The sequence below is a fragment of the Pantherophis guttatus genome, chromosome 4 (assembly GCF_059756535.1).
Source record: "Pantherophis guttatus breed Tessera chromosome 4, ASM5975653v1, whole genome shotgun sequence".
Lineage (NCBI taxonomy): Eukaryota > Metazoa > Chordata > Lepidosauria > Squamata > Colubridae > Pantherophis > Pantherophis guttatus.
Genome location: NC_142066.1, coordinates 120,691,493 through 120,705,288, shown reverse-complemented (window position 1 = coordinate 120,705,288; position 13,796 = coordinate 120,691,493). Strand labels below are relative to the sequence as shown.

The window sequence follows — 13,796 nt, the reverse complement described above, 5'->3', positions numbered from 1 at the left end:
CTATGTTTCCTAAGTAGAAGCTGAGGAGAATTTCCCTTGCAACAGCCTTTTGACCTGATTTATATTCTGATTTATAAAAAACAAGATTTTGTTATTAAAAATATATTTGATAATTCAGGAGTAAATCTTACTTTCTAGTCTTGAGTATATTTATTATAATAGTCTTAAAATAATACCCTTAAAATTCATAATTCCTTTACTTTTATAATTCTATTTCACTATGATAAAATGGGGTAAAAATCATATTAACCTTTTTTCAGAGGAACCAAACGAAAAAGGAGAAATAAAGAAATATAAGGGGAAGTTAATTTCTAATCCTGTAACCATATTGAGTAAATCAGACTAAATCTGTGAAAATTATTTTAAAAAAGATAATTTTGGATATTCTCATGGATACAGTTTTAATAACTTCATTTCATATAGTTGAAATAAATAGCAAACGGCCCTTTAAATCGTTTCTTAGCCTAATTGTCTTATAAAAATAAATATTTATTCACTAGCATAAATTAACAATAACATTGTAACTTATTGAATAAATTGGGGGGGGAGGTGTCACCTCAGGGTGTTAAGAGAATTCTGCCATAAGAAGAAGTAAATATTTTTTTTAAGGCTACCACAGTCACACAGTACCATATTAATGGAAGCCAACCACATCAGCAGCCATCTAGAGAGAAAAAACACACAGGAGAAAACATAAGATTGGGAGAAAGGGTATTCAAGTTTCAAGTTCAAAAACTGGGAGAAAGAAGCAGCAGAGGTGAGACAGGTCTTGAAATACCTGAAGGAGGTGGGTAATAACATCTCAAAGCAACTTAAAGGAAGATTGGAAGCGTGTTAATGGTACTAGCCATTACCCTTTGTTACAACACCAAGACATGCAAGCAAGAATCAACCAGAACTGATCAGAAAGGATTACACCAGTGACCAAACCAAACAGTGACAAGTGAGAGTGGCTTAAAGAAAGGATTAAGCTTGAGCAGGCCAAGATCAGATACAACAAGTGACCAAGAGAGCCAACCAGAATAGTCTGTGCCAAAGGGCTATCACCACAAAGCCAAAGCCAGGAGAACCAGTGCTTCATGTAACAAGAACTAGAACAGTTCTCAACTTATAATAATAGTTCATTTAGTGAACTTTTGAAGTTACAGTGGCATTGAAAAAAAGTGATTTATGACCTTTTTTCACACATGATTGTTGCAGCATCCCCATGGTCACATGATGTACATTTGAAAACTTGATAACTGACTCACATCTATGATGCATGCATTGTCCTGGAGTCCTGTGATCCCTTTTGCGACCTTCTGACAAGCAAAGTCAATGGGAAACCAGATTCACTTAACAATCATGTTACTAATTTAAGAACTGCAGTGATTCATTTAACATATATGGTGAGAAAAGTCGTAAAATAGGGCAAAACTCACTTAACAGATTTGTTACTTAATGATATAAATTGTGGGCTTAATTGTGGTTGTAAAGTGAGGACTATCTGTACTAGAAGTTGTGGCATTGGGCATGATGTCAAGCAATGCTCCAATCAATCCCAGTGCTGTAGTAGTCATATCTAGCTGAAATAGTAGGCAGTAGAGAGCAACTCAGCAATAAAGATAGCCAAGGGATGTAGGTGTGTCTGGATTTGGGCTGGGATCACAATAGATACAATTAAAATTGGAAGAGAATATTATATAGAGATTAAGAATAAAAATCTAAGAATATAAAAGAATTACAAAGAGAAAGAAGCAAATATTATGCTTCAAATATAGTTTTCAATAATTTTACATTCTTGGCAAGTAAAAAGTCTGTATATTTTATACACAGGTTCTTCCTTTTTCTGCAAAAGATTTAGAGTCTTAAATAAATGGCTTGAAAATCCTCACTTAATTGTTTTTTTTAAATCTTGTGAGTGAAAAATTCAGTGTAATACAAAATTTTTGTAACACAACTTTGTCTCTTAGACTAATTTCTTCTAGGAAATGACCTTAATTTTCCACATATATTCTCTTTCCTGAATGTGCCATAAAGCCAATAGACAATGGTCAATTATTCCATTTTACTTGGGGCCTGCAGTAGGCTATTTTACTGTATTTCTAATCATCAAGTTAATGTTGATGTCTCAGCCATTTATGTTCAAGAACTTTAAGCCAAGGTATATAGTTGCATTGAAGCAACAACCATTGCATAAAATTATCCACAAATATTTTCCCTCATTGGTTGAACTTTATGGATTTCAAGAATGAAAGAATGAGATTATGGTGTTAGGCCAGAAAGTGAGCAAGTGAGAAGAAATAAGGAACCAATAAAAAATTGGTTTATTGGATATTTGATGGCAGTTGTGACGTGCAGTAATGGTGAGCCTATAGGTTATCATATAAGAAAATATGAAATAAATCACAATTAATCCATTCCCAATTTTAAAGGAACTGGACCACAATCTCTGCAAGCTCACATCATCATTTGAAAAAGCAACAGCAGAAAAAGTCAGATGCCAAGAAGAAGTTAGCCAAACCAATAAGACTATAGAGCTAGCCAACAGGCTTGTTAAAGGACTTCAGGCAAGTCAATATTTCATTTATTCTCTGGTGTATATGTGTATGTGCACTGGGATCCACCTTGTTTAATCACGCTTATCTGTTTAGCTTCTAGTGCAGGGGTGTCAAACTCGTGATGACATGTCGTCATGTGACATATCACAACTTTTTTTCCTTTGCTAAACTGAGGGTGGGCGTGGCCAGCACTAAGAATTTCTAAGCATTTTGCAATGGGTTAAATATAGTGATAATATCCACAGATTGTCATTTTATGTACTTTATTTGCCTAAGAGATAACATTATTCTCCCACACAATCACCTACGAACATGTATCTAAACCAATCTTCAAACTTATGATGCATCTGCAGGAGAAAACCTTATTCAGTACTAATCTATTAATCTAATCAGATTCATTACTTTTAATGCCAGTGCTTTGGAAACCTAGCAGTCATCAGCTGTAATTATTTTGGAATGGCCATTGGTTCTACCATTTGCAAAGTAACCTGCCACCAATGCTGGGAAATTCTGTTGTCCATCTGCAGTTAAAAAAGTGCAAAACTAAACAACATTCTTTAGAACCAAGCCTTACCCAATGTTTGACTACTTTTACTCTACAATCAATATCAGCAATCAGTGCAGCCTGAAATACAGAAGAGCAAATCAATTCCACGGCCTTAATTATATATGGAGAATATTTCCCGTTTCACATTCATATCTCTCTATAGAAGATCAGAAGCCTTTTCTATGTCAGAAGATACTTAGTCATATTCACAATAACTGTTTTGCTATGCAAAAGTTAGGGGTTAGATATTTATCACAGTAAAGCATATGTGAGTGATTCCAAATTTTCAATTCATTTATAATTAACTATGTTTGCCTGCTTGCCAAAACAGTTTTTCAAATAGCTATAATACTTGTAAGTTCCAATCTCCATTCTGCTTGCTTACATTAAAAAGATAAGAAAAAACATCCAGGATTTGAAAGGAAAATTATATTTATTACTCAATAGGCACCTCTGAATTAATTGGTAGTGGACACTGTCCTGATGAAACAAAATATATTCACACTGTTCTATGAAATATGTAATGCATATAGGTCAGTCTGATGACTTTGCGTAACATTTTTTTAATGTAGGCTGAATTTAAACTCTTACTTATTCAGCAGAACTGTATTTAAATCTGAACACTTTCTGACAGCATAGTCAGTCTCCAGGTAATAAACACTGAGGCTAAATGAGCCTCAGTTCAGAACTATTCACATACAATATACTTAACCTTTGGATTTGCATAAAAGCTATTAATTTTCTATTAACAGAATGGATGTCTAACAAAAATATTAATATGATATTTAGTGTTTTAATTACTTCTGTTGTAGAAAAGCAATGTTATATCAAATAGATGATAGTTTAATATCTAATTTCTAGGCAACAGACACACCGTGTATATTAAATAAACACAAATCCATTCAAAAAAGGAAGTTTCTTTTTTGTATATAATATATATTCACAATAACATCATGAAAACTGAAAAGTGTTTGTGGTTGGACATGACACTTGGTCCATGTATTTTGCTGGACTCCAGTCAGTGGTTATCTTTTATTATATATTGATTCAGAGAGAATGAATAGTAATGCTGCATGCAATAATACAATACTGGTGAAGGATGGGTGTGTACTTGATATAGCTTTTGTTTACAATGGTAAGAAAATTATCTTTACAAAAGCTCTATTTTTTATTTTGTACAAAATTAGTTAACATTGGAAAACATACAGGAAGTTGAAACAAATTTAGCTAGAAAAGTCAGTGGGGCTTAAATTAAAACTAACACTACATGTGTGATGACCTGTTAATTACAAATCATATCCTCTAGATAATGTATTTAAATGACAAAACAGTAAAATTTATCATTAGCATGTAGCCTGTATTTGAAAGGTTCTAGCCAAATAAAACTAGTTTAATACTTTTCATCAGGTCCTGCAATGTCTTACTTTTTTTTCTACTTTTGTTGAGCGTCAGCTATTTATTTCAGCTGATAAAAACATTTATTACACAATAATGGGATTTGTTTTCTCAGTAGAGTACTGTTTAGTAAGCAAAGAAAAGGGGAAATTAATTGAGAGCACCAACTCCCTTGGAGAATTTTTTTTTTTTACTTAAACAGGAGATAGTTAACTTCTAACAAGCATCAAGACTGATGATTTTGTCTATATAGAATTGACCTGGAAGCTCAACCATTCAGCCTAATAAATCAGGCAATTTATATTTAATCATTAACTAACTCCCGAGCTGAACAGCTGTTCAAAATTAGAAATGGGTCACCCCGGCCAGGATGATATTACAGGCAATCTATAATGCATTATAATAAAATTATAGTGATTTTTAACTGTCTGGAAATTTATTACATTGCATGTTCCAACTCTTAAACTCTTGTTAGCCAGTGTCACTTGTGATTTATGATAGTGGAAAAGAACTGTAAAATTACTGAAGATTTTAATAGACAATCATTCTATGTTTAGTAAATCTTCAAATTTCAAAGCTAGTTTGAGAATGAAGTGGGGGGCATTTTATTGTTTATGTATTAGCAGCCAATGACAACCAGGGATGGATAAATCAAAAGTTCCTTGCAATTTAATGATTTTGTTGCTTGATTTAGTTCAGTTGATGAGTTAAGGAAGAAACTGTTGTATTCAACAGAAAGTAAGAATGCTTCAAAATTAAATATAAAATTTCAAAAAGTAATCTATTCGTTTTTTAACTTTTGCTTATACCTAGTACACAACAGTTCTACTTAGATGCTGAATTTTAGTCATTTCTTCAGAAAAGCATTGAATAAATAGTTGCTATATCATTCAATTGAACACTATTATCAATTTCTGCATTCAAATTCCCAATCATTGATGGTCTTGAAAATATCACTTTTGATCTATCTGTCTCATAATGCAAAAACAAAATTAAGAAATTGTGATCATGCTTTTCTTTTTTTATTACATTTTTTCTCCAAAAGCTTAACACATGCTGTTTAAGAAGTTTAAAGTATGCATGTTGTATATTCACTGTAAAGTAGGCTGAGAAGAATTGACTAGGATTATGATCCTGTTTCTTCCTGATCCATCATATGGACCACAACTTCTGATTGGTAACTTTAGGACAGATTAACTATTCTATAAAATATATCAAAATGTCACCAAAGCAATGAACTAATATTTGAGCAGATAGAAAAAATTCAGATAAACTTTTATTGTTGTATCTTTTGTTGTTATACTATGTGATTATTCATAGCAAGACCTTTTCTCCCTAATGTCAACATTTATCACCATTGAAATTCCTGCTTACTGTCTGCTATTGTTCATAAATCAGACTTTCCCATCCTTAAAGTACCATAGGTATCTAGTACTCATATAACAGAGAATGATAGAACGATTGGCATTGCTCACCCGGAACTTGTCCCAGGAGAAGAAACAACTATCATCTTATTGGAGCCAATAGTCCCCTCATTGGAGGATGCTACAGGATGTTTTCTTGGGGGGGGGGATGAGATATGCACCACATTTATATATTCCCACGTAGAAGGTGACCCCCTCCTATTGCTTGTCTTTCAGTCTGAAAATATTCGTTGGAGCCAGTCTGTTAAATCTTTTGAAGAACAAGAAATAACTGCATGTGGTGATGTTTTGTTAACAGCTGCTTTTGTTTCTTACGTTGGTCCCTTTACTAAACTTTATCGTCAAGAGCTAGTAGAACATATGTGGCTTCCATTTCTGAAATTGCAAAAAGTAAGTCTTTCCAATTTTTGTACTTCCATATCTTGCTGGCATGTTTTTAATGAAAATAGATACAAATAATACATGGATATATTACTGCCAGCTGTTTTATTTCATGTTTTCTTGTGGCTTTAGTAAACATTATGCAACAGATTGTGAAAAATTTGAAAAAGAAACAGCAAGATCTTTAAAGAAAATAACAGATGGAAGAGCTTGTTATAGCAGTTCAATCTGTGCAGAAAGCTAAGGAAAAAAAGTTTCAAAACTCGAAATATTAATAAACTTACTCATAAATTAGGACTGAAACTTCCTATTGCAGATTTCAGAATTCTGTGACTTGTATCTAATTCTCACATTAAAATTGTTTACTGAAATCTTTGTATTCTTGCTTCCTTGATTATGATTTATTGTACAAGGCTTGACATTGTAGAAAAATATATTTTTTTATTCAAGATTCCTATTCCAACAAGCACAGAGTTAAATCTGGTTGCCATGTTGACTGATGATGCAATGATAGCAACATGGAATAATGAAGGATTACCAAGTGATAAGATGTCAATAGAAAATGCTGCTATTCTAATGAACTGTGATCGCTGGCCACTTCTCATAGATCCTCAGTTACAAGCAATTAAATGGATAAAGAATAAATATGGAACTGATCTTAAAATCATGACTCTAGGAGAGAAGGGGTAAGTGCAGATTGTATAATAGCACAACATATTTCCTGCCCACCCACTGACTAAAGTCATTTAGTACATGTAAAATAAAGTACATGTTGGGTGGGTGTTTCAGAAGAGATTAATCTGAATTTAACAAATGTGCCACTATTTTAATTATTTTCCAATGTGTTGGGTGTTACATTATACTGTTATACTGGATATCTAACTTGAGCATGATTTTAGAAGAAGTTTTTTGCTTTGTTTTCTGAGTTGAAAATTCTGGTCCAGTTCTTATTCCAAGCTGAAGAAATATGCCAGAGAAATAAATTGGAGGCAGGTTGCAGTTGGAAAGGAGGTCTCTGTTTAGCTGGTAGCCAGAAACAACATATTTCTGGGGTGGCTGACAAATTGGGGTTGAGAATAGATGGGCTTTTTTACAATTTGGAGGGGGAGGCTTTGTGATTGAGATTGTGTAAGAATATGTCTTTTAATATTTTAATGGCTGTTGCCAGATTCCTATGGGGTTAGGTAGGGGTCATGACTGGCTTTACAGGCAAAAGGGGAAATGCAAATCCTAAGTGTTTTGTTTATCTGAGCTAATCTTATGAACAGACTAGTCTGGCTTTAAGACTGGATATAAAATATTTATTCATAAAGCCTAGCCTTTTCAGGCTTCTGCTTGAGGCTGTTTTCCTACAGCAGAAACACTGGGACTGCTTTCTGCCTTTGTAAAGGAGAATCTTCTCCTTTAGAGTAAATACTACAGTATATTCTGCCTCTTTTAATATTCCTTAGAATATTTTATTCTGTGGGGCGTGGGGCTTCTTACATCTGTTTTGAACAACTCAATAAGAATTTTCTAAATTTGCTATAAGGATTTTCTTTAACTTAACTTTGCAGTTGTTGAAAGTGCCCCAGGTAGGTTTCATATAAAGGTATATGGTCTGATTTCAATGTTATATTCAGCTTGAAGAGCAAAATATAGAAAAATTAAGCCAGATAATTTGGCTTCCTAACAAACTTGACAGGTGAGGCCATGGGAAATGAAAGCACCGTGCAATTACTTTCACTTGCATTGATAATGGACATATAGAGTGGGAAATTTATCTATTATTGAGTAACAAATTGCTCAATTTATTTCATCTTGAATCACTCAAGATATCTGGTGAGAAGGAGATTAGCAATGCTTGAATTTTTGCTAGTGCTGTTTTTAGAAGTCCTATGGAGAGAATAAATAATTGTGTTCGGTTATGCTTTTCGTAGATTGTTTTGGACAAATTCCTTTTTATTATTTTATTTAAGATTTTTGAAAACTATTGAAAGAACTTTGGCTTGTGGAGATGTTGTCCTGATTGAAAACTTGGATGAGAAAATAGACCCTGTGCTTGATCCTTTGCTTGGAAGAAACACCATTAAAAAGGGAAAGTAAGTACTTTTTGAAGAATAGGAAAGTATAGAAGTGCTAACTGTGATTTTCTTTTTCAGTAGTGCTTTAAGAACAATGTTATTTTTTTTTCATTACATTTATTTTTTTATTCTAGGTTAAGGTGTCATTATAAGATATTTATATTAAAGAAAGTATATGGTTAAATGAAAACATTGAAAAATATCTAGGAATAGTCCAGGAAGAAGAGGCAATTGTGCTATGAAAGAAGTGAGAAATTAGGGTGTATATATAAGGCAGACCTGGACTTTTTATGGCCCCAGGCCATATGGCTGTCTCTGTCTGACCTATGTGAGGTCAACTGGAAATTAGAAATCAAATATAAATAAGGGTATACCATACATGCAATACAAGTGTATGCTTTTTTTTAAGGTGACTGTGATTTTTTTCAATTTACATATGTGTGCATGTGCCTATGAACCTTCACAGTAGTGCATTGGAGAATAGATATTTACAAGAGATGCTGAGCTAACTGTCAGTCCTAAAAAATGTCAGCTCACATTAAAAATAGAAAGATTGATACAGAATGTAGATTATTTCAAGACATGGACTTAATTATTTTTTATTTACTGAAGTCAGAGGTAAAGTCACGTACTTAGTTTGTGGAGTATAGATTGTCATGTAAGGATTACAATTTGGATTGCTACTATGTGATTAAATATGCATAGAAATGGTACAGAGCAGGCATGGGCATCTGTTGCTTGCTAGATTAGCTGCAAAACCATCAAGGACTTTTTACCAAGCTTCGCAGATCCAGGAATGGAGCAGTCAAAACAAGTTATGTGATACCTTGCAAAATTAAAAAAAACAATAAGCCATTTTTTCATGGAGAGTTTATCAAAGAGAGTTTGGCAGACTCTGCAGTGCTAATATGCCTTGAGAAAAAAGTGGTATTTGAGATAAACCATAATGAGGAAGATTGAGGACATCACAGGAAATCTGGAACTTCAGCTGCAAAACAAGCTGAATTTTTACTGTTTCTCCTTGGCTTTGGATGAGAGCTGAAATGTCTGTGACACAGCAGTTACTCATCTTTGTACGTGGGATAATGAAAGACTTTAAGATTATGGAGGAATCTTAAATGCCATCAATGAAAGGGATGATAACAGGAAGTGATTTGTTCATAGACATAAATGCATACTTGGACAATCTGGGACTGAAATGGGACAAGCTGGCAGCGTTTACTACAGATGATAGTCCAAATCTGATGAGGAAAAATGTCAGATTTTTGAAGCAGATGTAGAATAAAATGACTGAAATGAATCCTGAACAGAAATTGGTGTTTTTACATTGTATTGTACATCAAGAGATATTGTATAAGTCGGTGCTAAAAATTAACCATGTTATTGATGTTGTAACTAAAATAGTTAACTTTATCGGGGCAATAACATAGAATCACAGACAGTTTGTTGCACTTCTGGAGGAGCATGAGACTGGTTCAGACTGGGCAAAATGCTTAAAAGATTACGGGATGTGAGAGTAGAGATTCAAATATTCTGTGAGAAGAAAGGGATTGATATCCCAGAACTCTTAGATGCAGACTGGGTGGCGAGTTTGGATTTGCTGTTGATGTCATTGCATTAATGAATGAATTAAATACCAAACTGCAATGCAAGGATCTTTTTGTACATGAAATGTACAGCTTGGTGAGGTCTAGGACTTTTAGGCTCCTACCGTTGGTCATGCCTGTTTCTCCTCCAGGGTTTCACCTCTGCACATTATCCACTAGCTTTTCTCCTCGGCTGGCCCGCCCCCATTCTTTCGCTCTGGCACATGGACCATGGCCCCTTTATACCAGTCCCTTTGCCACAACCAGAAGTCACGGCAGGATTGATGCAGGGGCTGAACGGCTTTGGGGGAGGTGCTGCAGTGAAACAGCCTCAGGCGCTTGTTAGGAGAAGGAAGGGGAGGAGTGGAAGCTCCCCTGTATCTGATCCTGCCTCCCTGACACCAAACGGGAAGAGAAGAACGGGGGAGGGGGAGAAAAAGAAAGAAAAGAAAGGTTTCCACTTTCTTTCTTTTTCTTTCTCTCTTCCCTTTCTTTCTTTTCTTTCTTTTTCTTTCTCCCCACCGCCCTGTTCGGTGTCAGGGAGGCACAATCAGGTACAAGGGAGCTTCCACCCCTCCCCTTCCTTCTCCTTACAAGTGTCTGAGGCCATTTGGTTATAGCACCTCCCTCAAAGCCTCCCAGCCCCTGCATTGATTGTGCCATGACTTCTGGTTGCCAGTATTGGCAGCCAGCCGATTGGCTGGTGGCAAACTGTCCCATGTGCCCAAATGCCTGACACAAACTGTACTTCGACGAATGGGTCACGGCGAAGGGACTGGGACAGCGGGCCCATGCCCCATGTGCCAGGGCAAAAGAATGGTGGCGGGCCAGCCAAGGAGAAAAGCTGGTGGATAATGTGTAGAGGTAGAACCCTGGAGGAGAAGCAGGCACAGCCAATGGTAGGAGCCTAAAAGTCCCATTCCACCTCTGTGAAGGTTTCTATCAGAAGGTTGTCGTTTCTTTCAAATCAAATGGAGGACAGCGTTCTCATCCATTTACCAACCCTAAAGGAAGCCATATCATCATGAATCACTTCTGCAGGTACTTATCCATGTTACGTGCATTGCATGGTGAGTTTTCAAGGCAATTTCAAGACTTCAAAACAGTTGAGAATGAAATGCACATGATTTTTGTTCTCCCTTTACCTGGAGTGTGGATAATACACCCCTGATGTTCAGCTAGAACTCATTCACTTGCAGACTGATACACTATTGGCAGAGTATTTTAAGTCAGTATCCCTGCTGGATTTTTACTGTCCTCTACAGAGGAGAACTTTCCACACATGAAGCATGCTAAGAAGATGTTAGTTCTCTTTGGATCTACTTATATATATGAACAAACATTCTCAGTGGTGAAGTTCAACAAACACAGCTTCAGATCTTCTCTCTCTCTCTCTAATGATCACCTTTTAGCTGTCCTTCATGTATTCACCTCAGACATTCAACCAAATTTCACTGTCTTGTTCAAAGACAGACTGGATTTTTCTCACTGACCAAGAAAAACATGCACGCATGCACAAAAGCACTTATTGCTTTTTGTATAAAGTTAATTAATTGCTGATCTTTAACATATTGCAAAATGTACACATTTTCAGTATTATTTTTCTGAAAGTTAAAAGTATTTATATTAAATTAAAATGAAATAGTGATATAATAACATAACATAACATATTTGATTTGTATGATTGGTGTTTTTTACTGCTGTATTTGATCTACTTCACATTTTCATAGCCTTACTAAATATACATTTTTATGAGCAGTCGCTAATCAAAGCAATATAATTTACTGCTTTTTAGAAGCATCAGGCCTGGATTTAAGAACCAGTTAACCTTGCCAAGAATCAAGAATTTTTCCAGCATCTTCAGTTGCTGAAACTAGGAGTTCTTTGCCCATAAGGCATATTCGGTATCATTGAGATATCATCTAGTACTAGTGCTGTTATCAATTTCAAATAATAAATTATAGTGCACTACTACCATATTGCATCATCCTAGGATGTGTTTATTAAATGAATTGTGCTTATGGCTAACAGTAGTTGGTATAACTTTTAAAGATGTGTATTATGATACAATTTAATTAAGCAATTTATTACTTAATCCAGGGAGCTCAAACTTTCTTCAATTTATCTCCCTGAGATCATTAAGACTCATGAGTAGTGATGTAAACTTAATAAATTTAATAACCGAGCAGGATTTTTATTGTACTCATTCATTTCTGAATCTTCAGTTGGGAAAATAAATTCTATTCAAAGAAAATAGAAATAAAAGTGGCAGTTTCCAACAAAATAATATATATGTGTACAAAGCATATGTATGTCCATTAAGTTGCACATTCAAAGATTGGGTGACATTAAAACTAGCAGATACATTATATTTGCTTTTCTGAAGTAGGATCGATTCTTTAATGTTTATGTGATGGACAGATACACTCCTACATTTTATACAGGTATAGAAAATGATAAATTATCATACTAAAAAGGTATTAGATTGTTAGAAATAGTTGTTGGAAATGGGAATTTGTATGAAAAGCTCAAACATATACAAATTAAATGAAATTATATTTACAGTTCAATCCAATCCCATGAAGTACAAAAAATATAATCTATTGTCATTTCATGCAAAGCTTAAGTATAGATAAGATAATAATTATTTAACACAGTCCTAGTTGACAATAAATTATTAATGTTTCAAATAGAAATAGTATATGTATGTATGTGGATTGTCTTTTGCAAGCTGGCACAAAAAGACTATATTTCATTAATCTGAAGCAAGTATCACAATAAACACAAACATCTCTTAACAACCTAGGCTTATTCTTTCTGTGGAACCAAACAGTCTTCAATTGTTCTACACTGAAGCTCTTTCTATCTGTTCTTTTCAATCTAGTCCATGATTAGTTCATCAGTTGTTGATGAAAATTCTAAATTCTAAAGGCTACAGAGAGCAAAAACATGCAAACCATATTTACAGCATTTTAAGCAGGTTGTACTTTTTGTTTATTTCTGTAATTTTGTTAGTATTTCTTCTACTCTCACTCACTCTCCAATCCCCTTGTAATAAAGAAAAATGCTTATGATAGATTTGATGCAGATCAACAGTTTGAAGTTCATTAATAATTGGAATGTTGCACAGTATGAAGTAATGAATACTAATTACTCCTTTCATGTCTGACAGCACCCTATGGACCAATACATCAGCTCAGACTTTAATTTGGTTCTAGTAATGGTTTTATCAATAGTACATTAATCCTATGTTTGAAAAGATATACAGATGAACCTGACCTACTACAGCTACTGCTGTCATAAAAGGGCCACATACTGACAACAACTAGGTAATTACAAATAATTAGATCTACTGAGCTTCAGACAATCCTAATCTTAAATAAAATATATCTTATGATATCAATCGACAGAAAGTATTACTGAAAAGATTTATCAGCATATGCACCTTCCAAAGCAAATTTACTGGCTCTGCATATTAGCAAACCTCATGATCTGTGAAGCAACTTCTTAAAATTATATCCTGCCTTTACTTTTTGGAAATTGTAACATAAAAAATGATGAAGGAAAATCTTGAAATACCAGATTACAGTGTTTTCAGCATCCAGATTTCTATTAGTACTAATTAAAGTCTGAAGACATGGAAGCATCTCCAAGTACCTTGACTCAAACCATTATGTTTATGTATGGATAATATGCATCCTTTGGCATAAAGGTTTGTGGCCAGGCTGCTGCTGTTGTGCTGTTGTGGTTCAGGAGAAGGAAAGAAAAAGTGGGGAGGAGAAGCTCAAATATGACCTTGGAATGCAGCTGTGCTCTTATGAGGGCAGATAAGCACCCTGAATGCCAGCCAGGACTATTGT

The 13,796-nt window shown here is 34.6% G+C and overlaps 1 protein-coding gene across 4 annotated transcripts in view; it reads left to right on the top strand.

Annotated features, from left to right (window-relative positions):
• DNAH11 (dynein axonemal heavy chain 11) overlaps positions 1-13,796 on the top strand; it is a 179,008-nt gene that overhangs the window by 122,491 nt on the left and 42,721 nt on the right. For all 4 annotated transcript variants that reach the window (XM_060685695.2, XM_034402384.3, XM_034402387.3 and 1 more), the window contains 4 exons: positions 2,415-2,549; positions 6,123-6,296; positions 6,738-6,973; positions 8,246-8,368. In XM_060685695.2, the coding sequence (XP_060541678.2) occupies positions 2,415-2,549; positions 6,123-6,296; positions 6,738-6,973; positions 8,246-8,368 (668 nt within the window). The remainder of the gene's footprint in view (positions 1-2,414; positions 2,550-6,122; positions 6,297-6,737; positions 6,974-8,245; positions 8,369-13,796) is intronic.